Genomic DNA, 26,091 nt, shown 5'->3' with positions numbered 1-26,091 from the left:
AAATATAAATATATATATATATATATATATATATAGTGTTATACAAAAAGTATCATTAAGCAGATATTGACACTGTTCAATTTGAATACAGTTTCGGTTTTAGAATTTTGTTTTTGGATTGTAGGCGATTTTGGTTAGAAAAACTGAAAAAATCTTTTTTAACCGGTTATCAGAAAACTGGTATCAGTTCCTGAATTTTAAGTTTCTTTCTCTACAAAAAACTTTTTAGTTTTCACATTTAAAAATACAATTTATTTCAAATATATGAATCTTTAAAAACAGGTTTGCATATACATTATAATTTTAATGATTTTTCAGCGTTTAAGATCTATAAAAAAATAAAATAAATAATAAAATATCATATCAAAATTTATTGGTTTATTAGCCCTAAGTATTTGATATGCGTATTACGTGTACGTGCAAAAGCTTATCTTATCGCTTTGAAAGAACGTTTGTAGGTTTTCGTACGCATTCGGCGGTCAGTCAATGATTGGATTTGAGTAGATTATCATGAATTTCTTTTCTCTAGCAGCGAATGCTACAGGAAGAATAATGCAGTAAGTTTATTACAAACTCGTGGCATTTTGTATAATTCGAGATTATGTAAATATAAACATGAAACGGTTTTGAAAAAACAAGTGGTAGTGAATTAACGGAAAAGGTCCAAATAATTTTTAAACTACTATGTCAACATTAATTATTTCATAGTCAGAATTTGAGTCACATATAAAAAGTAGAATTATCTTTTATTTGTGATTCGAGATATGAGTCAACTGTGTTTGTAACGAGTAAAAAGGGTTAATGTGTGATAATTACAGGCTCCTACAAATAAGGACATAATTTTATTGTTTTACTCAAACAATTAAATCTAAAAATTGCACATTGAATGGTAGTTATGTAACACAACAATAATTCACTTGTATTCACTTGTATATATATATATATATTCTATAAAATAATTTTTCTAAGAATTAGAAATGTGTCATTAAAATAATTTTTTAACTTTAAAAATCTCCATGTTTGCATATTGTACTCATTGTAGTATGTGATAGTATGATTATAACCTTAAGCTTTTAATTAATAATTGAAAAAAGAGTTATTGCATTATTAACATTTTAAATGTCGAACCACTCAAGCAACTGTTATTTTGAAAACTTTCTCATAATGCGACCAAATGGAACAATTTCCAGAATTAATTTGATGCATCGTTTAAGAGCATAGACTAGCTATACAACATATAGATTGTTTAAGAAATGTAATTTTATTAGTTTGAGAGTAGCGTCACTCAAGTAGAACCCCTTCATTGTCGTCTTAATATATATTTAATTGTATCTAAATAACTATTTAATTTTTGAAAATTAAACAAAAAATATTGATATTTAATTTTTTAATCTGAAAGAAAAAAGAAAAGTCCATCGACAGACTTACTTAATCATTCTTATTAGTAATAATATGCTTTAAAACGTGTGTCTAATTTTTTATATCAGTATAAGTAAATATCTAGATATAGTTCAATAAGATTTTATTTAAATGTCAACTAGATAAAATGCCATGAAGATTTTTGAAGACATTTATTAAAAATGTATTCATTAGAGTTTTACTTAGCAAGCATACATTTTATATGATGTGATTTAAATAAATTAATATTACATTACAACATTTTTAATTAAATTACAGAATTATTTGTTGAGGTTACTACCAAGACCTCAACAAAAATTTTAAACAAATTAACATTACATCTAATTAAATTCGTTTCAAAATAACTTATTATTTTCTTATTAATTTACATTAATTAACTCATCATATGATAAATGAAAATGAAATCTGAAGTCAAGTAAATCACCTATGTAACATAATTTTATCATAACTTGATCCCCTTGAAAATTCTCTCGGAAATGCAATAAAATAAATGGAAATAATAGAATCTAAGATCAACGAATTTAAATAAGATAAATGAATAATAAATATTATTAAATTAATTGTTGACAAAAATGAGATAAACGTGGAATAAATTATTTCCAGAATGAGACTAATCTGTTTACATTTAGTGGGGTTTACATTAGTTCTCATGGTCTAACCTGATGCCCGTTACCACATGCGAACACCGTCGACTCGCGTCAGTTCGTCGTTTCATTTTTACCTGTGCGGTCGATAGAATATGGTAACATTATTACATTTATAAATTTCAACTCGATCGTCAATTATGAATTTTGTTAATTATATGGTTTTTGAAAATACGAAATCGGAAATCGTTTGTGTATGATTGAGATAATTCTCTAGTTAAGCCTTATTCGTGGATTGTCGAACTATTTCAACGTGAGTATCATATATCTAATTATTAAATTACTATACTATAGTTAAATGGTGTATAAAAGTTATATGAAAATCTAGTACTCTTTTTATTTTTTACTATTGAAGATGTATGTTATTGAATAAAATAAGAATTATATTTCATATTTAAGGTTTCATAAATTTTTTTATTTATTTAAGTGATTTGTAAAGTAATTTACAGCGATGAAAGTTATTTACCTTTTTTTAAATGTAAGGGTGAAATATTTTCATTGAAAGTATTTATATAAAACAAAATAATTTGTTCTACTAATGAATAAACTTATTGCATATGTTTTTATAAATCAATAAATTTATTGATTTGGTATTTAAAATATATGTCAAATAATAATTATTGCTACAAGCAGTATTAAATTTATCGTAAAAGAAGATGGAGCAGAACCTTAAAATTTTTAGATTTTATGGGGTTTAAATTTATTTAATTGTTATGTTTTCATCTATGTATTTCTCTAAAGAAAGGTCTCAATTTATAGTTTGTATCCTAGCGTTTTAAAAAATAGATCCAAAATTGATGGTGATTTGCATTATGTACCAAATTTGTTGGTTTTATGTGTTACTATATTGTACACATGTGATGTACATTATGATTGTTGATTAAAATCGAATATTGTATTGAGTGTTATAATTACATACATATCTGATCTAAAAACTAATGTTTGAATCTCGATTAAAAAAACATCGTGTTTCTATTAAATTTGAGTGCTGTAATATTTCCCGAGCATAACATGCTGCAGAGGGAAAAGAAGGTTTTTGGGGCTAGGCCAGTGATGGAAAACGGGTAAAAATTAATATTATGAAACATGTTTAGATTTAGCATTTATAAATATTTTGATATCATATTTTATATTATATTTTTTATCCTCGCTTTTATACCAACTCTTGGGGTCGGACAAATTTCAATATAATGAATCATATTATAGTAAAATTATTATTTATAATTTAATGATTAATAATACTTTTCATGATATCGTTTTATAATAATGTGGTACATGATGTTTAAATTATTTCCATTTAATATTCTAATTAAAAAATTGTTTGATTAAAAACAGTTTTAATCATTATAGTACATAATACCTAATTAAATTATTATTTTAATGTCGAAATTGCAGTATTTATATTAATAGTGTAATGCATGCAAGTCATTAATTTGTTAAGAAGTTTATTTAACGCTTTAAATTAATTTGAATTATTTAGTTTTACTTAATGTTCAATGTTATTTTACTTTAGATTTTATGTTAGTAATTAATTTTCAATTTATTTATTTTATCTTTCCATTTCATTCTTCCACTACGATTTTAAAAACTATGTTATTTTTTAAGGAAATACCGGAGGGCATTTAAAAATTGTTACATGGCGTATAAAAGTTACAAGCAAATCTAGTACGCTCTTTAATTTTTACTTTTTGAAGATTCTTTATTGATTTAAATGATCAATCTGGCCGTATCATTATGATTTTGTGAACATGTAAACATTGATGTGTGTTGAGAGTGAAAGGTTTATTCAGCAATAAAGTGTCGGCTATAAAAATATTAAATAATGTAATTTTTTATTTATATAGATTGAGTTCTACTAGTTGTAGGTTTTAATACAACGGCTTTGTGACAAACTGCATGACTGTTTCTTTAATGAATTACTATTCTAATGTAATTTATTTATGATATCACTATTGATCATCTAACGTTGATAAAATTTCCGTCATGCTATTAAAACGATACCAAGTTTTTTTATGTATTTATTTTTGATAGTCGTAATGAATTTTTTCTAAGACTCAAATATATGTTACGTAAATTTTAAATAAACAAAGTAATATCACCAGTATCCATTAGGATGATCATACCAAAATGTATAGTTAATGGTCTCTTACTGTCATATTAAAGTAGATAAATTATTCGTTTTATAATAATGTATTTTTTATTTCATTTATCAATATTTAAATCGATCAATAATCTTATTAGAATATGACTGAACTAGAAAGTAATAATAATTGTAATATTATAGCAGCTGTATATAGACAAATATCTTTACATTACAATGGAAATAAATTAATGTCATCTAATCCGTCTGCAGTTCGACCGCACGTATCCGGTTATTAATCCAGCAAAATTAGTTCTGGAAAATAGATTGTGTAACTTTTCGCGGTATTGTAACAATATTAGAGGATTAGATTAACTAAATTCATTGAATATTGTAATTCAAAGCAATTTTAAAAATTAATTTGATCAACGAATCTGAATAATTCGAAAAGACATCATATTACATAACTAAATAGTTTTGTGAATTAAAAGTCAATATTAATATGAAAATAACACTTATGAAATTATAGGATCTATTTTAATACATAATTTCTTTTGTGTTATAAACAGGGTAGGTTAACTTATTTATGCTCTATTTATTGTACTTCTTAGAATTACAGTTTATTGTATATCTTATAAATATAATAAGTGTTCATTTAATGAAATTTTCTATTTTTAATCTATAACTTTGTCCTTCAACCTTTACTTTATTTACAAATTGTGACATAGACCTAAAGAAATTATCCGTCTATAAATATAAATTAGATCATAGTGAAACGTAATAAAGAACTCACGAAGTTTTTAAATTGATAAATGCGCTACATTAAACTATTGCTCAATTTCAATAAATAAATAAATATATTGGGTGCACAACGATTAAATTATTATCAAACAAACTTGAACATCTGTCAAATTGAAAAAAACTTTTATGCGGCGCTATTAAAGTAAACAACTTTTACTTCAGTTATCATACGAATGTTCAAGTTCTTTTAAGTTTTATTTATATATGTTTTATTAAAATACTATAGTAATTTTTAATTTCAATACTTTTGCATACCCTAGGAATTTTTATTAAAACAATATTTTTGAAATTCAAGTCCATAAATTATTTTGTCACAATAAACATGATTTTTGATGTCAAAATTTCTAATTACATTAGTCAAAAATTACACAATAACAAAAACATCATATATATTAATTTGTTTAACTCATTAGTTGTCGTGTCTTGGCTCATGTTAAGAAGACCCTGAGACGATGTTTATAATCTCGATGAGCATAATATAACGCATCTCATGTAGTAAATTACAACTAACACTTATAGTCATTGAAAAGCTCGTGTAACACTGTCAACTTCATGAATACCTACATTATGACAACAGACTTAAATTAATCCAAAAAATTAACATTTATAAAGAGAAACCAAGTGTGACATAATAGAGATGCTTATTACAATAATTGGCCTTGACTTTTTTGATTAACATACAATGCTTTTAAATAACAATATGATCCTTAATTGTATTAATATCTTTTTATTTATTTTTGTATTATTCAAATTACTCTTTGGCTTATACTTAACAGCATGCATTTATTCAAAACTTAATAAATATTTACTTATGCTTTAACAGAATTTTGAATTTATTTAACACAACATGAAATTGTATATCTCGCACGTATTGAAATATGCTATTTGATTTATAAATACTTAAACTATAGTTATAAATAGCTTTTACTTTTTGACATCTAAGCTGATAAGTGTAGAATTGTTTTATAGTATAGATATAATAAAAATTATTTTAAATGTCATTACAATAGTAAACTGGTTCAACATTAATGCAAATAATATTATTAAAAAATATAAATTAGTAAGAAAAAAAAAATCGATTCATTTTGTACATGAAATTTTTTTGAGTTAAGTGAAGAATTTAAGTAGTATCAATTTGAATAATTCTAAAACAATGTTTAGCAATGAGTTACAGAAGTTATGTTGTTTTTTTGTCTTAATAGTATACCATAATTATTTATTATATCACATGAGTCGTAACTTTAGACGGAACCAATGGATTTTAAAAACCATTTATAAACAGCATGAACCGAAGTCAAACAATTTTAGGTTTGTATACTTTAGTGAAATTAAATGTAGTATAACATTAATAGAAGAAGAGTGCACTAATTCTCTAGTAAAATAACGTTGAGAGTTTAATGACACGAAATGGGCTTGGATGCTGATTGTGTATCTATGTTTATATAGGTACGTGATTTTCAAAAGTCACGAACAATACTTCGCTCGATTTTTATGTGGGAAGCTGTCTGATTCGTTAATTTTTTTGGTTATTATTTTTATTATAATCTTTATTATACTGTTATTTTGTTATGATTTTGTTTCAAGTCTCTAACTAAATAATGATAAATAATAATTTGACTGAAAGAGTCACACAGGCTAATTTCGTTTGTTATTTTGAAGGTCTGATTGACTGTTGTTCAATTTGCGAAATAGCAAACGTACGTCTAACAATACTAAAGATTTATTGGCTAGTCATGATTGAAAAACATTAATTTCATTATTTGAATGTATATCGAATTAATTAACAACTGATTTCAATTAAGATAACTAAATTTAGCAAAAAAACCCAAGTGAAATGAACAATTGATTTCAAACGAATGTCAATAAAGCCTGTTATATTAATTGTGAACGTTTTCAGTATAATTTGGGTAAAATTTCTCTTCATAGAAGCTGAATACTGAAGACTTGCCACTAGTAATATTGTTTATTTTTAACGTTTAACTAGAATTTCGATAATGAAACTATGTTGATTAAACTAACATATATTTAAAGAGTTCATAATGAAAACTATTATGAAATATTTATATTCAATACTTAACTCGCATTCTATTGAAAACAAGCTATTATTTTTGAATAAAAAAGAAAAATATTTTAATAAAACTATCGTTGAAAAAATAATAATAAACATATTGCTGCAATTAACACGCATAAAGGAAACCTCTAGGATTTTTAATAAAATGAGTATGTTATTGAAATAATTTATTCATAGTTAAAAATGCTATGTGAACATTTATGTTTAAACGTTTCCTAAAAAACCATTAAGCGACGGAAATGGGAAGTGAAAATGTATTAAAAATCGTGTTGGTATTGTAATCTATTGAGATGTCTTGTTGACGATGAATCCGTTTTGATGAATAGTCACAATTTCTCTGATAATGATAATCGAGTGATAAGCAATTTTACACGACACTCCCTTCAAAAAAAAAAATATATAATAATAATAATAATAATAATAATTGTAAAAATCTTCAAATACATATCCATCAGTTAAGATACATATCTCTTATATTTCGAAAGCATGAGATGGACTGAACACAATTTACATGAGAAAGTGCAAAAATTATATTTTTAAGTTGATTTCATAAATCAGTTAGATACATATATTGCCTCAATTTCTTTTAAGTTCGAATCATTTATAAAATAAATTTATTAAAAACAAAAATAATAACAATAATAGGGACATATAATACAACAATGTCTTATGGTTATAGGTGATGTAACAATGTACAAACGAGGTAATTAGTATGCATGGTTATGTATTTGGATTTTCGATAATTCATAATAATATCACGACTGACTGTCGCGTCGTGATTATAATTAAACAATATTTCTATTGCTATTATTTTACTTTGTGCGTGTCTATTGTGGATGTTTGTTGTTCATCGAACCTTGATCCGAATTTATTTTATTTGTTCTTAGACCATTGTCAATGTCCTCAAATAACTTAAAAAATAATATTTTTCAGTGAAAATATATGGTTAAAATATATGGTTAAAATATATATTTTAATATATATATATATGTCATACTCTATCAAAATAGTGACTATCAATAAAGATGTTTAGTTTTTTAATAACCGGTAAATCATCACAAAAAATTTCTGAAGAATGTGCTAAACAAACAATTATAATTATTGCAATGGAATCGATTAAAACCACTTTCAACCATTCGTTCCTTCGCACGTCCAATATGTGTTACGTTATCCTGTCACAAATATTGTAGAAGCAAAATCAATTCATTCAAATTTTCATAGAATCATATGAGATAGTCAGTAACTACATCTATTTATTAATGTAGTACTTTCTCTTATGCAATATCTTTGTACGGACTCGATGATGACTTCAAGAAGGTATTAATTTAAAATTTAGTTAAGACATACATCATGCAATTGATTTATTTCAATTTTATCTTAACCAAATTGTTTTAATAATTTATATTTTCTTTCAATAAATATATTTCTTAAATAAATTATTACATCGTAAATTTTTGTTATTTTAATTAATTACTCTTATGCATCCATACGAATTAGGTATACCGTTGAAAGATACATAAATTTAATGTATTATTTTAGTTACGACTTCGAAAAAAAAAAAGTATAATAGATGTATCGAGTTAATTTACTGTTTATAATAATAGGTATTCGTAAGCTCATCAAATTTCATACCAGATGGTAAATAGTTTCAGAGACATCTCTCCAAAAGTACTAAATGCATTAGATTAGACAGTGATGTGGTAGTTCTATGATAAATAGACTCTGTTTTTTGTTAGCATACAAAATATTTAATATAAATAATTCATAACCGCTTTATAGTTAAATTGTTTAAAAACAGTTTTTTTGATTAACATTAGAAGCCTGTAACAGCATTTTCATAATTTATTTAGAGAAATATGTCGTTTGATGATCTAACTAATGGATAAATTAGCCATAAAAAATATTTGGAATTAAAAAAAAATAGTCCACGAATAAAATTCTAAGTCAATTATTAATTTTAAATAACTACAGTAAAATCTGTTATAGTTTAAAATTGATTAAGAATTTTAAAGTTATTAGTTTTTCCCGATCATTATTTTTGAACTATGATAAACAGTTATCATTGTATTTGTCTTTAAACAAATACCTGATTCACAAATAATTTCTATTGTTGAAAGTAACGCCAAAAAACTAAGCAAATTTTAAAAATCACTCCGAAGAATATGTAATTAGAAATTAGAAATCTTAGACGAGATTATACGGCAATCAAGATATTTAATGACATTAAACCAAATTTGATTTGGACACGGTCAAAAGATCAACTTGAGGTTATTATTTAATAAAAAAACTCAGTGACAGCGTAAAATTTAATCAATTACTTGTACTAGATTTTTTAATGATATTTGACAAAATCTTTATGTGCCTGTGAGTCTTTTAAGTCGGGTTACTCGACTTTCTCGACAGTTGAATTAATTTATTGTTCCGAGTGAACATATTGCTGAGCACGAGTACATATGAGTCTTAAAAATAAACTCTTACTGGAAATAATATTCATAAAACTTTGAATGACCATACATTAAAACTGTAAAATTATGTAAATAAAAATACGACATAAAAAACTAGGTATGACTTGTGAGGAATTAATTTATGGCCAAATCAAACAAAATTCTCTGAAATTAATAGTGTTACGCAATAAACAAATATTTTCGAACTATGCACAGGTTATATTATAATCAACGAGCTTATGTGCTTATGGTCGACCTTGGCGAACCGTGAATGATGAATGTTTGCATTACGAATCGTCACCGTCGCTGAGTGAAAGGTGATGATGTTGTAAAATTCTTAAATATGGATTGTCTTTGCTGTCATATAACAGGTATGTTATAACGTTTGAAAATCATTTCGATCACGTTGACACCATCTTTGTCGCGCGAACTTCATCAATAGCAATGCGGCTAGAGATTACACACGTATTAACCACCGTCTGTTACGGCTACTATTGTTATTATGTGTATGAAAATAATATAAGCGCACATGCATCGCTTGGATATGGTGAAACTAGCAAACAATTTCGTATGGGAATATTATTTTGTGAACATGCATTACGAAGACCCACAAAACAACAGGGGATACGAGAAGTATACATCAAAAAGTTCTACTTGAAAATAATTTGGGGTTCACACGATTAGCTGCCGATTGCGGCAATCACGCAATGTACTTGTGACGCAACACGTTCCTTGTTTTTATTGGGACGAAAATTCATAAAAAAAATAACCCTGTGCGATGTGGTACACGGTCAATCGACACAAGACGAATGGCAACACGTGTGTGAAAAATTTTAACAACAAAATTATTGGTTATCAAGCGCCGATGAATTAGTACAGCGCAGTTTACGTGTCAGCCGCTCTTGTCATTTATTAGCCTCCCGTGTATGTGTCCGTTGTGGAACCAGCCAAGTAGTGTCGAATGCGATTACACAACGAACTTCACTCCGTAATGGGACGGGTAGACCTTTCAAATGCGTGTACGCATAGCTGGTGTAGTGTAACTGTGATGTACACAAAGATATTGTATCCATAATATATTGCTAATCTATTGATCTCGCGAGAGGACTAGTCGTTTGCGAAATAATAACACGAATGAGTTGATCTAATTTTCGCGACATAAAATTACTAATTATTAGGTAACACACGTGTAATGCGCCACCAAGTCCATCCCATGTTAGACCGACTACACTGGTATGCAAATTTTCTAACCGACTAATGTTTCCCACAATTAATTAAGACGTTTTAGGTTAATGAGGTAGATTTGAAAATGTGTTCACTTTTTTTTTTTTTGGAAAAAAGAGCGCTAGATTTATTTTGGAAAAACTATTTGGTATGCGCGTTTATTTTGATTTCAGTGAAAACAGTTTCGTAAGAATTATTATTTGAATACCTGCGGGCTACACTATGAAATAATATTTAGTTCATAAATTATAATAACCTATTATCATTGTACGGCACGAACTTTTTTTATCACATAATAGACTAAATGGTAACAACACCCGGACAAAAATGTTGTTTAACCAATTGCTATTAGCAATTATGCCATAAAAATTCAATAAGACTCAATTAAGGTATATGCTGCGGGAATTTAGTTAAGTCACGTTGTTTAGAAGTTGAAATAAAGTGACAGTAATTTAGCTAAATCGTGTCGATCAAAAACGCGTAGAACCAAATTACTTCCGAGTAACCAACTAAAACGAATTTTATAATACTAGGACTACATTTAATGGTTTGTCTACATAAAAAGTTTTATCAAGTTATCATTTTCAAAAAACTACTTTAAAATTACTGTCCAATCGAAGATTACGCTACAAATATGCATATCCAGTATGTCTTTAGTACCGCAAATAGTCCCATATAATTCTTTTTATTCTTGTGCTTACGACGTGATACGTTTACCGAATATTCATATGATTTATTACTAATGCTGTTCATCCGTCTGAAGTTTCTTTCTCACTCTTTAATAGTGTCTACCATCGTTTATATTCTTGTGATAAAGTATCCCTACTGTTATTTCGACCTCTGGCACAGTAGTCCCACATAATTTTTTGTTTATACTTATGCAACGGAAGTACTTCGGTGTCGGCCGGCAACAGTGTAGCCAACTGGGAAATGTGAAAGCAGTTTAAACTTTCACTGCACAGGGAACTCCTCGTACAATGTCGAGCGTTAACACCATTATAACAACAGTTAGTAAAATTTAGTCAATGAAATTAACTTATGAGCTTGAGAACTCATTAGTAGGGCATGAAAAATAATGTGAACATAGAAGCTTATACTTATTAGAAAAAATTACTGCGAACAATGTTGTCATTGAATTAAAATTGATTATCATCATTACGAACCGCGTATAAGTACAAAGACACCGACTGACGCTCTTAGGATATCTAATGTGATACAATGCTGGTGTTATGTGATCTAAAGAACGAAGAGATACAAATCAACCGCGAAATTATCATCGACTACAACGCGCGCACACGCTAGAATAATAATCACAATAATTAGATATTTTATTTTCATTGGATTGATATCAACGAAATCGTAGGAGTATAGCAACTATTTTAAATGAATGATATCATATACGAAATCGACGCCCATCATTTGAACCTTCATCAGTTAGGTATTATATTATAAGTTACTTATTGTCAAAATAAATTACTTATTTTTAGTTTATAGAACTCAATATTAATAGAGTCAGTAACATGAATAAGTATGATAAAAAATAGCATTTGTCTTTTGAAAGAGATTGGATGGTTCATTTTATATTTTAGTTATCTATTAATGATATTGTTTGTGATTTAGTAATACTTTATATACAGTCGTAATTATTTTTAATTTAGTAACAAGTAGCTATATTTATGATGTGTAGAAGAGCACCATATCACCTTGAAAATGGCTGTAAAGATAAAATTATTTCGGTGAATAAATTAATTGTCAGTCAATATTTTATTTGACATTTACTTAAGGCGTATTATAGATTAAGCAGTTAAAAATAGTAGGAGTGTTTATTAAGAAAAAAATTATGATTTGTCTAACATGACATTATGATCGACTTAATAATTAAGTAGTGAGAGACTTAAACGACAGGTGCTAATATTGCTAAATTAAAAAAATCTGAATTTACACGTTAGCAGCCTGTATGTTTTTTCATAGTCAATCCTAACTTTCTTCAATGATTATCAGTAATTGTGTTGTTTAATTTATTAATATTAATTTTATTATTGCATAATATTTATGAATAATAAATCACTTTCTTTATTGCCATTTATGCATTTTTTAAGTATTCAAAATATATTTTTAAGATAAGTTAAACGTAATCACATCTAGATATGAAAGTATTTAATTTATCTTGTTTAAATATACAAAGTGATTCCTTAACTAAACCTCATAAAATATCTTCAAAATTTTAGAGATTATCATTATTGTTTTTTTAACGATAATGTATTTTTGTTACGAAAACTAATTTTCTGCTATCACCCCTTGCATCCTAAACTCATATCAACTTTCAATTTTCAAATAATAACATCAATTTTTTTTTATATCATCAGATTTATTCAAAATAAAATGTTGTGATGATGTTGCTATTTTTTTTTTTAAATAGGTACGCTCTTTTTCCTGATCACTCTAAACTTTAAACAGCTGTAACTGGTTGAAAATGGAATAATTTAAACAAATGTTTTTAACAAAAATATCGGTATAGCTTTTCGAAAATCGAATGTTGATATAAGTTTAGGGTATAAAAAATGATAGTGGTAAATTAACTTTTCGTATAAAGTTACTCAGAAAGATTTATTATTATTAAAAAAAAATCAAATAATGATTAACTCTAATATTTTCGAAGATATTTCGTGAGTAGTTATGGAATCTTCTGTATAATGAGTGGATTTAAAATACTTCTATAAAAAAGTTCTTCAAGTAGTACTATTTATACTATTGATAAAAACACTATAACCATACTTGTTCATCATTTGTTTATGGTTTAATTTGTATTTTACAAAAACGAGTTATTTGTTATTATACATATTTGTACGTTTTGACATAAACTCAAGATAAAATTAAACTATTTCTTTAGATTTTTTAAAGAAAATTGTATACATTCACTATTTGGAACTATATGATTTCACTCCTTAATAGTTAATTCAATCTTGTATGATGTATAACACTTGTTATAGAAATTTTAAGTAGGCATAATCTTGGTATGAATTAATAAAAGGGTATTATCTTATTATCAAATAGTATATTTATTTGAGATAAGTGAAACCGTAGCGCCCTTCAGTGATGTATTACCTTTTATTATATAGCAGATAGCCATCAAATTTTTTATCGACCGAAGAACGTCTAGCGTGCGTTCCGCTCTGTTATAATCATCAATATTAAAACTCATATTCTAATTTTATTTGAAAAATAGTGAAAGTGTTCATTCGTATAAGTGTTGTTATTTTTACTGTATGTAATTACCAAATATCAGTAGCTATAATGTGAATTACGTATCATCACATTATATTTACCTAGTAGTAATGTAATCTCCGGTTAAACCACATTCCGTTGTTTTAAACGAGTCTTGTGAGCAATTTTTATTTTTGCCTATGGTTCACTTAGTAAGTGGTTTCTAACCATCAAACACATACAATTTTTGATATTATTATAAATATAAGATGTTTTAAAATGTAAATTTAATGGTTAATGAAATATTGAGATGCTTCTTTATTTAAGATATAATAAATAAGTTTCGTAAAATTTCTTTTTAAATTAATCGATAAAAAAAAATTAAAGACTATATTTATCCAAATTTTGAAAATATGTCATGGTAACCACATAGCAAAGTATTTTACGTTGGTTAACACATGTTAATTTATTAAAATAAATTGGTGTTTACTAAAAAAAAAATTATTACCAAAGTTTACAAATTATCAGTATATAATTAATTATTCTGGATTAGTACATACTTAATATGCTATAGTATGTTTTTATTAATGTTGACGAATAAGTTATAAACAAATCGTATTTAAATGTATTTACGATGTTCAGCAAATTGACTATTTCAAATTCTAATTGTTTTAGAGTAAAATGTTCATAACTAACAAAAACAAAACAGTCTTAAAATAAAATCCGTTAATGTTTCGTGTAAGGAATTCAATACGAACTTATGAAAACGCATTTATCTGTGACAAAAACAGATAACAGCTACACTATTAGTTGTATTAAGTACCTATTTAAATGCACTACAGAGTTAATTTACTCTGTCTACTTAAATGTCGTGTAACTATATTTTCTTTCATTTTATATTTGTATTGTAACGCGATTAATTTGTAATATGAATATACTTAAAGCGTATAATATACAATTATAATATGTAATTATAAGTACGCATGAATGCACTAGTATGTGAATTTTTCAAAGAGTTAGATATAAGATTTATACAAAACAATCCAGTCAGTGACATAACAACTACTAGATTTATTGTTGAATAAGATTCCTAGTACGGCTGAATCATGTGTCGCAATAAAAATTGTTACCTTACAATCGTTCGTAAAGTTATTATTTTTATTTGTTTTAAACTATGTTTTCTTTCTCTATACACTTTTTGAAAACTGCAGTGAGTAATACAATTGGACGTACCATAGCATTAAGACTTATTAGATACAAACGAATAATATAAAAACCTCCACTTTTCTAGTCATCTGCTCTATTTTAATAGTAAACATAATTTTTAAGTATTATGTATATATATATATATATGCAAAATAAATTTTAATAAAATAAGTAATTATAGAATTTCTTAACTATACATTTATTTGATGTCAAGTTGATCTAATAAAATAGTATCATAAAAATTGATAGTTTATAATACTAGTTTTAAATTTTACATGCAATGGGCATTTACACACGATTTTATTAAAAAAAAAAAAATGATATTATAGAAATATTATTGTTAAATAAAATTCAATCATGTATAATTGTAAAACTTAAAATTTTTTTATTATTTCCTCAGAGACTGGTCATTGATTCATACATGCATATTTATTTATAAAATTAAGTATCGGTGTTATAATAATCATGTTACAATTCACAAGAGTTTAACTATTGTTGTAATATTAGCGAACACGATTTAAAAGATAATGCGATTATAATAATAATATGCAGTTATGCTTTACGAAAAAATGAGCCTTAAAATGTACTGTAAAAACTCATGAAACAGTTTAGCGTGCAGTGCGAATATGATATTCATCTGACAGCTAAGAATATAATAATTTTAAGGTGAATTTTCGTATACAGCTAATAAATTATTTTATAACATTTAATTAAATTTTTTCTATAGACCGTGGGCCATTTCTTGTTTCGCATAAAAACAATAATTACTATTTAGTATCAACAAAAAGCGTGCAATTATAACTCTCCAACATTGATGAGTTTATACTTAACGTGGCGTTTTTAATTTGCTAAAACAAACATTGGAGTTCAAGATTTATATTAACCTTTACGAATAGTCTCGGACACAGTGATTTCACGTTGCGTTTATTGCACTTTCACTAGCGTGTGGACGACGTCGAGACGATTACTTTTAATTTAACGCCGCGCCTGTTGTCTCAGACTAAACATTAATAACCCATCACAACACAAGTGTATCAATTATACTGATTAACGAATTTCCTGACAGATTGGTCTCATATGATATTCAATTTATTCCGTTCAATTAATACATTACACTCATTTGAATAATGAACTCGGCTCATTTGACTAAACGAATAATTTAATAATGTTAAACGAGACTCGTTAATTACCATAATCGAAATTTATGGAAATTAAAAATGGAAAATTTTTATGAATCATCAGATTATAAGGGGAATATCACTGAATATTAAGTGTCTCATTATTATTTTTGACATTTTCGTCATGTTAAATTTAATTGAATTAAATTATTGGAATGATCAGTTCAAAAATCTATTATAAATTATCTTTAATGAATTTAATATTAACTGGAATGTGTTTATTTTCCACAAAACTGATACATCGTAAAAACCTATTAGGATATATTTACCTATTTACATGGTCTATAATGAGTATTCAATTAATAGAAAAATTTCAAGCTATGGTTACATTAAAGTTTAATTTTTCCAATTATTAATTTGTCAAAAAACAAAATTAATCCTTTAATCATTCACTTAAGCATATTAAATAGAACCTATAGTATATTTTAACTACCTCCAGGGGATGATGTGTTATGTCATAATTTACCTATTGGAAATTTTACACTTTCGCTTTCTTAAAAATAAAAATCAGACTTTCAAGAAGCTTAACATTTTGTGTTAACTATTCCTTCAGTTAATGGTATGTAAGTTTTTTTTCTCACCAGTCCAGAAATAAACTCACTTTAGACTGAACTCTAATGTCACAGAAAAAATTGAAAAATTTCTCAAATCATTTTATGTGATTGTAAAGATTTGTCATGTTCGACTACATGTATTTGACACCGAATATTTTACTATACTATCTGCTAATTCATACTGGTGTTACTAGTTTAAGTTTCATATTAACAAATGTGCACAGTTTACCATTTATACTAAACGTTAATGTATATTAGGAAATAAGAATAATAAAACATAATTATTTTACGTAATTATACTCTCGTGTATTAATATGGTATAACTTATAGTATCAAAACTACTCTCCTCGCTCGGGGGTTAACGCAGCCCGTAGAAGTGTTAAAGGTTACATCCAAACAGATTTTCTCTTGTAGTGTTCTACCTTGTGTGTGTTGTAAATATATCCACAAAAATAAAAAGTTTAGACTAATATTAAAACAATAGGATTCAAAGTAATACACTATAAGTGCTATAAAATGATCAATTTAATATGTTAGCTATAACCTTTAAAACTACAGCCTAGACGTAATATGAGATCTCATTTTTATTTGAGACACATTTGATATCTTCATGTACATTAGATGATAAATTAGTTTTAATTTTACCAACAAGTAAGACCATTTTAATATTATCAATAAAAATTAGAGAATGAGCGATACACTTTTATATCTTAAAAATTAAAGCCATCAATGACTATGGAAAAAAATGCCGTTATTTTTAATTTGTTAAATACCTAAGTTTTATGTGTCGTTAATTTATTGAAGAACAATATTACATCAATATTAGTACTGTTTAAATGTTAAATGTAATATTTAAAAAAAGTTTTATCATTGTAGTCAAAGTTGGATCATTTTGCAAAAATCTATTTTCAAACTCTTTTAAGGAATGTTTAATTTAAGAGATATATATTATTATAATTATTATGAAAAATTATTATCAATAAGATGTTAATTTTTTTTAAATAGAAAACAAAAGCATTTAGTTGTAATTTGATTTTTTATTAAAAAAAAAAAATTAACTTTGCTCTAAAGTAATTAATATGTTTACATATGACAAATAATTTATTACTATAGATTCTTGTGGTACATAAATGCAAATATATACTCCAAGTATTTTAATTTTAATACTTATTTATGGAATTTTTATTATAAATATTGTCTCAACAATTTTTAATGAAGACCAAACCGTTTTACTATGTATTAATGAAAGTTTATCTTGAAAATGGTTCGTTTTCAAGCTGTTTTAATGTTATTTAAGTTAATTTTTTTTTTACTTTCCCACTAAATCTCTCAAAGTATTCTGTTCAATTTAATATCAGTTGATCTATAAATCGTGAGATCTAAAACAGAAAGTTATTCTGTAATTAAGACAGATACTTATACTTAAGCTGAATTTCTGACGTATAATATATATTATATTACACAAAAAATAATTTAAATACATTAGTGCCTTCTGCTTAACTTACTATAATAATAATCTTAAACTAGTTGTAATGATATTTATACATATATACATGTATTTATATTGTGTGGAAAATGACCATTTGTCTCGCAAACAGTATTATTTTCATCTTACAATTACATAGTCTGTTTTAAGTTAGAAGAAAATAGTATAATCTCCATTATGCGAAATTTCAACCGTGAGAACTAGACTAATCTAGTGAAACGTCTGTTTATAAATGCGAATAATACATAAAACAACTAACTGAATCACACGTATCTACCCATACTAATTTGTAGCTGAACATGAAGTTAGAATAGTGCTGTAAGTGATTTGATATTTATCANTGAACATGAAGTTAGAATAGAGCTGTAAGTGATTTGATATTTATCAACGTGAGCGCAGTGCATATAGAACTAAGATAGACTCAGAAATATTCGTTTGCCCCAACAACAAAAGGAACATTTAAAATTTCTACACATGTCATGTAATTTAAATGTTAATAACCCTTATTGTTATACGTTTATGAATTTAATGAATGCTATAAACAGGGTGTAAGGTCGTCTTTATTTTCTTTTAAAAATTTCTAAACATTCTTCTTATAGCTTTCACTTAGTAAAGCTTCCAATTCCAAGTGAAAACTTACTTATTTTTGCTTCATTTAAATTCTAACGCATTGCTGACAATTAAAATATTGTAACATCCGGCGGCTGTGGATTAAATTAATACAATGCAAAAAAATAATAACCATTATTATTTTGACGTTTACATGTTGTTACTATTCTTAGATAATATACCAATTCTTTAACACTAAAAAAATATTAAAAGCGTCGTACAGATGCCAAGTAATGGCTTATTCACTATCACGACCTTAGTAACAGCGAACATCTTAATTTAATTGAGTTTTAATCTTAGGTTTTTAAGTTTATTTTTCCACTGTGTTATTTTGTAGCAATTTAGTAAAAGATAATCATTAAAATTTAAGTTTGAATTCACAATTGAATTGTGTGATCTTTCTTTAAAGTTATTTTTTGTTGCTTTATTTTTACCAAGTGATATTTATTATATTTTTATCGCCCACACAATAACAAAAAAATTACCCGTAGTGTGTTGATCTATATAAAAATTGTATACTATGTCTATGTCGTAATTATTGTGTAATACTATTAGGATTATTCAGCATATTTGACCACTGATTTTGAACGATTAAAAAAAATATAATTATACTAAATTAAATACTGCACAATGGGAATTTAGTTTACACGCTCTTGAAAACTATAATTTCATAATTTAAAATTAAATGGATCTGTTACGGTTTCGTTTTGGTTTTCCGTGATAATATGTGATTATTAAGATAGGTGAACTATGTACAACTTTTATGCAACTCGTAGTTTGTTTTGAATTTAAACAATGATCAAAGAAATACAAAAAAATAAACGAAATCAACTAGTGGAATCGCGATTTGGTATAGTCAAAATCATTGTTGAAGAAAATTTAATAGTGTTTTAATGACTATTAAAAAAAGGTTTCAATGTTTACTTTTAGACAATGATATCATTTATAAGTTAATTTTTTAACGATTTATATCTTAATCAGTTATACACCAAAAATGGCTTTAAATAATTATTTCAACATTAAGTAAATATACCTTGATTACGAATGTATTCTAGGCAAAAGAAGTTCTTTACTCTTTTTTTATTTGTTTAATTTTTATATTGAATGTTAATGTGGTTATTTTGTATTTAAATTTAGTTCTAATTAACTCTTAAAATTTGGAAAAAATTTTTTAGGGGTCTAACTAGCGGAGAAATATTATTCTTATTTATAACGACAAATATAATTGTTATAAATTAATTAAACAATTTTTCATGTGTCTGTATATAACATCGGTTCTTATTATGCATTATTGAGTGTTTATTCAGTATATTATTCAGTGGCGTATCCAATGAGACCTCCATCGGCTGTGATTACCAGCATTTTAGTTTAAAAAATCTCCTAAAAAAAGCTGCAAAAAATTTTTTTTTAATATAAGATAAATTATTGAAAAATCTTGAGTACATCACTGAGTGAGATTAATAAGATATAATAAAATTTATTTTTTAACGTGTAAGATTTATCAAATATAAATATGCATTTTTTTCAACTTTGCAAAGAAACTTATACAATTTGTAAAAAATATATTTTTCGGCACTTTATAATTTATAATAAATAATATATTAAAACTAAATCGACTATAATTTTTGTATTTCAGATGCAAATCTCGCAATGGCTGTTGATATTCGTATTAATCATTATAACAGATGCTGAACGTAAGTAATATATTCAGGACTATTTTGTGTGTTAAAGTAAAAAAAATATCTTCTTTAAATATCAAGTTCTAGTATAACACATATAATATTGATATAAAAAAGTTATTTTATATTCTAATTGTTACAATATTTTTATTTTATAATTAAATTACATAAAATAAAATAAAACAATATTATAGGTTATTATAAAGAATAAACATTACAACCATAGGTTTTTTATGCTTAAATTTTTCTTTTGTGTAGATATTACTATTCTATTAGGTCTTTAAGGCTTAATTTTTTAATTTAAATGAAACTATTATTATACGTTTATTAATTATTTGACTGCAATAAATTTAAATTTCATTGGAGTTTACGTCAATAGACACTAAGTCGACTTTAATCACGTTCATATTTGATTAATACAACAGTATGCTACTTGGTTACTCACCTGGTAAAATTTATAAATTAACTAGTAAAAATGATCCATGAAAAAATGTGGAAATATTTTGTCAACTATTTAACAATTTACATATAAATTTTTTGTCGGTTGTTCATGATTGTGTTAAGTTTAATAACTATTGATGTTTGTTACAAAATACAACTTGAGTCATATTAACAACGTACACTTCGCTTTAAATGTCAACTAGCAGATATATTTACTGACTATAGTTTATAGATTTGGTTAAAATAATAAATTCTATATTTTTACAGATAATATCCAAAAACGAGACTCATCAAATAAAAAAAAAATAGTTTGTTATTATACTAATTGGAGTGTGTATAGACCGGGAACTGCTAAATTTTCTCCGCAAAATATCAATCCATATTTATGTACTCATTTGATATACGCATTTGGTGGGTTAGACAAAGAAAATGGTCTCAAGCCGTATGACAAGTATCAAGATATAGAACAAGGTAGAATTCAATTATATTTCTAGTTATTGTTTACATTTTTTTATTTAATTTTTTTAGGTGGTTATGCGAAGTTCAATGGATTAAAAACGTATAACAAGAACCTTAAAACTTTGCTTGCTATTGGAGGATGGAATGAAGGATCTACTAGATTTTCAAAACTCGTAGCAGACGAAGACAGACGCAAAGAGTTTGTAAAAAATGTAGTTAAGTTTTTAAGACAAAATAACTTTGATGGATTAGACCTTGATTGGGAATATCCATCATTCAGAGATGGAAGTAATCCTAGTGACAAAGAAAATTATGCATTATTGGTCAAGGTATGACATTCACTTAATTATTAAAAAATATATTATTTTTACTAATATTATCATTATTTGTTACTATAATCTTTTTATAAGGAATTGCGTGAAGAATTTAATAAAGAATCTTCAAAAACTGGCCGTTCTAGACTTCTCCTTACTATGGCTGTTCCAGCTGGCATAGAGTATATTGACAAGGGATATGACATTCCAGAATTAAACAAGTAATTAAATTTTAATCATCACATGTGATACAAATTTTTTTATTTTATTTTTATACGTATATGTTTAGATATTTAGATTTCATGAATTTATTAACATACGACTACCATTCAGCGTATGAACCAGCTGTAAATCATCATTCTCCACTTTATCCACTAGAGGAAGATTCTGAATATAATTTTGATGCTAAACTTAATATTGTAATTTTTAATTCATTAAATTAGGAAATACATTTATAATTAATGAGTTATACTAATATTTATTAAAAAAATATAGGATCATACAATCAAACATTATTTAGACTCTGGTGCAGATAAAGATAAACTAGTGTTAGGTATTCCTACTTATGGAAGATCATACACTTTATTCAATAAAGAGAGTACGGGAATAGGAGCTCCATCTGACGGACCCGGAGAAAAAGGAGAAGCTACTAGAGAAAAAGGATATTTATCCTATTATGAAGTAAGAAATGAAAATTTAAAAATGATCAAGAATAACGAAAATTATTGTTATAGATATGTGGAAGTTTAAAAAAAGATGACAAGTGGACAGTTGAGCAACCTAAACCTAGAGCAATGGGACCATATGCTTATAAAGATAACCAATGGGTTGGTTATGATGACGAAGAATTCGTAAAACTTAAAGTAAGAAAAGAAACTTTAGATTATAACTTATGAATAATATTAATGTACATCAAATCAACATAATACACCATGCTTCTAAACAATAATTTTTAAGAATTTAATTATATATCTATTATTATATATGTTATATAAATTTCAGGCTAAATATGTAAACGAACATGAATTAGGAGGAATTATGTTTTGGTCTATTGACAATGATGATTTTAGAGGAAGTTGTCACAAGCGTCCATATCCTTTAATTGAAGCAGGAAAATCAGCGTTATTAGGGTTTGTTATTATTACTTTAAAAAATGTATTTATTTATTTTTATAAAATATATAATGTTTTTAGAAATTTGAAAGTCGATTCAACGTTAACCAAAGAAACAAAAACTCCTCTTAAGCAAAGACCTAAACAAAGACCAATATCTAGATCAACGACTACTGAAAGTGAAGAAATTTCTTCTGTATCAACAACTCCTGAACCACCAACAACGCCTGATTCTGGAACCGGTAAAATTTATATACAGGTTGATTAATTTATCATGAACTACTTAATTAATAGAAAAATAAATAGTTGATAAAGTGATAACCCTAATAAAAAGATGGAAATAGCTAAATTTAATATTAGGTTAACTGAGTGTTCAGTTATTGTAACTGTCTTAATAATAGTTATTATTATATTGAACATTTAATATTTGTTATTCTAACCGTATTTTTTCGGTGTATTCATGATTTTTAAAAAATATTTTTAGGTACATGCTTTTTTAATTTATTAATCATAAATAATTTTTATGTTATTCTATTGTATCATATTAGGGTGTAAATGTAACTTTTTTTTTAAATATCAACATACATAATTAATGAGTTTATGTAATATATAATGATTTAATAAAGAAAATGACTGGTCGATAACAACTTTTGAATCAGTGTTTTTTATAAAAATGATATTTTTATACTTAAGTGCAATAAAGAATAAAATAACAACACTAAAGTCTAACTTCTAACTAAAATGTTAATAACTTACGAAATACTGATCAAAAAGTTGTTATCAAATCATTATTTTCTTAATTAGATCATTACGTTTTAAACAAATTAAATAATTATTTATGTTGTCATTTAAAAAAATTTAGCTAACATCCTTATAAGGTATAAGGGATGAATATAAAAAATACTTCATGATTGATAAATTGCAAACAGAATGTACCTAAAATAAATAAGTAAAAAAAAATTTCAATATCATTATTATTTTTTTAGTAATTAAGTTGTTCATGATGAATGAATTACTCTGTACACATTTTACTGTATTATATAATTAGGATAAGTCCACTGAAAAATACATTTTTAAACATGCGTAAACTAATAAAATGTTCCAATCGAATAGATAATACCATTACATAATAACATAGTGATAATGTCACTAAGGTTGTATAAATAAGTATTTTTTAGTCGGGGTGTCAATATGTGTTTAGTAATGTAGTGAATAATGTACGGTAACATTTTTCCCGAAGAGCGTATAGGCGAATTTTTAGTATTTTTGGTGGCGTTTAAGTTATAGTTTTAGTTATATTTTTAATATTTTTAGTTTTAAATAAATATATTTAATGTTAATCACATTATATTGTTTAATTTTTTTAAATTAAAATTTAAATCATGTTCATTTAAAATTAAACTTATAATATAAATAAAAAATAAAGTTGATTAACTAAAGATCAAGACTTCTAAGGATCATTCCAGATTTCTAGAAGTAATAATTTATCTTAATAAATAAAATGTATTTAATATTACTTTAGTTATTTTTTTATAACTTTTCACTTACGTAAAGTTAAACAGTATATTCTATTTTTTAGATTTCACATGTAAAGAGGAAGGGTTCTTCCCTCATCCACGTGAATGTAAAAAATATTTTTGGTGTTTAGACAGTGGTCCATCAAATTTAGGAATCGTAGCTCATCAATTTACTTGTCCTTCAGGATTAGTATTTAATAAACTTTCAGACTCATGTGACTATAGCCGAAATGTAATTTGTAAAGATAAAATAACCACGTCCGATGTTACCACTATTACTACAACTACTTCTACCTCAAAACCAATTAAGTCTGGATTAAAAATTACCACAACAACTACAACTACAAGTACTCAAGCTCCTGAAATTGAAGAAGAAGTTGACAGTGAATTTGAAGAAGAAGATCCCAAAGAAATTAAACAATTAATTACTCTTATTAAAAAATTAGGTAAAATACCAATACCGTTTCTATCATTTATAGTTTAATATAATTTTAATTTTTATAAGTAATAACAGTAATTCACATTAATTTTTATTAAACTAATTGCATAAAAATGTATTTATTTTTATAACAGTAGGATCAATAACCATAATTCCCACAATAAAATCATATCATACACGTTTAGTTTTTTTTAATCATCGCTAAGAATAATATGAATATAAAAAAATTTGTTTATAATGAAACTTACTTCCAAAAAACTTAAAAAAATCTTTTAACTCATTTTTAATATAAATTATACCATTTTATAGTATTACGTTATTGTTAATTTGCCATAATTATGTAAAAAAAAATACATAAAATCTGTACAAAAAAATATTTACTAAATATTTTTATCTTTGATATAAAAATGTCGCATTTTTATTGCTGATAAAATAAAAAAATAATAGTATTTTTTGCATGACTTAAGTTAAGCTATAATTTTATAAATGTTTTCTGATTATGAGACTAAACGAGAAAAATACCTTTGTTATAAACCTTAAATATACAAAATGTTTAATCATCCATCCATTCGTTTATGTTTTAATTTATTAGTGGCATAAAGTAAAGATGTCTAATTATTGAGTTACTCTATTTAAACGTAATATTTTTTTAACAATACAATACTTAAGTTTTTATAAGTATAGGTATCAAAACTATTTTTCAATAGCAATTCAAAAATAAAATATTTATACTCGAAAAAAAAATTCACTTATGATAAGAAAATTATTTTATTACTAATTAATTTATAGAAAACAAAACGAATTAACATTAGTTATTACATAACTAATAAAAATAATATTTTTATTTGTTAGGCGGTGTAGCTGAGTTAGAAAAGCAGTTAAACCTTAAAGATGGCGATACAGAAGTTACAACACCCACAATAAGTAAAACTTTATATAATAAGGTTTTAAAGAATCCAGCTAACAGGTGATTTTATATAGCCAAAGAAGATATCATGATGTTAAAATTATAGCATTAATAATAATTTTTATATTTTAATAGATTTCAGTCTCGTTATGTTAATGGTCCTGGTCCCCAAAGTAATGGTTTAGAAGTTAAAGATGATACGCCTGACTACAAAAAGGATAAGCCACAGTATGTGACTATCAGACGACAAAGGTAAAAAAAATTAAGAAAATTGTTTTTATGTTAAAAAACATGCTGAAAAAT

General features: G+C 25.6%; 1 protein-coding gene across 3 annotated transcripts in view; it reads left to right on the top strand.

Annotated features, from left to right (window-relative positions):
• The first annotated feature begins 2,125 nt into the window (after positions 1–2,125).
• Positions 2,126–26,091, top strand: part of LOC126895227 (serine-rich adhesin for platelets) — a 29,674-nt gene continuing 5,708 nt past the window's right edge. The window contains exons 1-13 of one of the 3 annotated variants that reach the window (XM_050666851.1): positions 2,126–2,316; positions 20,557–20,614; positions 21,308–21,511; positions 21,569–21,828; positions 21,910–22,034; positions 22,103–22,232; positions 22,309–22,494; positions 22,548–22,676; positions 22,816–22,943; positions 23,007–23,167; positions 24,505–24,888; positions 25,734–25,848; positions 25,924–26,040. In XM_050666851.1, the coding sequence (XP_050522808.1) occupies positions 20,557–20,614; positions 21,308–21,511; positions 21,569–21,828; positions 21,910–22,034; positions 22,103–22,232; positions 22,309–22,494; positions 22,548–22,676; positions 22,816–22,943; positions 23,007–23,167; positions 24,505–24,888; positions 25,734–25,848; positions 25,924–26,040 (1,997 nt within the window). In that variant the 5' untranslated portion in view covers positions 2,126–2,316. Of the gene's footprint in view, positions 2,317–20,556; positions 20,615–21,307; positions 21,512–21,568; positions 21,829–21,909; positions 22,035–22,102; positions 22,233–22,308; positions 22,495–22,547; positions 22,677–22,815; positions 23,168–24,504; positions 24,889–25,733; positions 25,849–25,923; positions 26,041–26,091 lie in introns of all 3 variants that reach the window. The other 2 variants (XM_050666850.1, XM_050666852.1) reach the window with 2 other exon arrangements.

The sequence above is a fragment of the Daktulosphaira vitifoliae genome, unplaced genomic scaffold (assembly GCF_025091365.1).
Source record: "Daktulosphaira vitifoliae isolate Bord-2020 unplaced genomic scaffold, ASM2509136v1 Scaffold_1, whole genome shotgun sequence".
Taxonomy (NCBI): domain Eukaryota; kingdom Metazoa; phylum Arthropoda; class Insecta; order Hemiptera; family Phylloxeridae; genus Daktulosphaira; species Daktulosphaira vitifoliae.
Note: the sequence above shows the minus strand (reverse complement) of the source record. Positions and strands in the feature narration are given on the sequence as shown.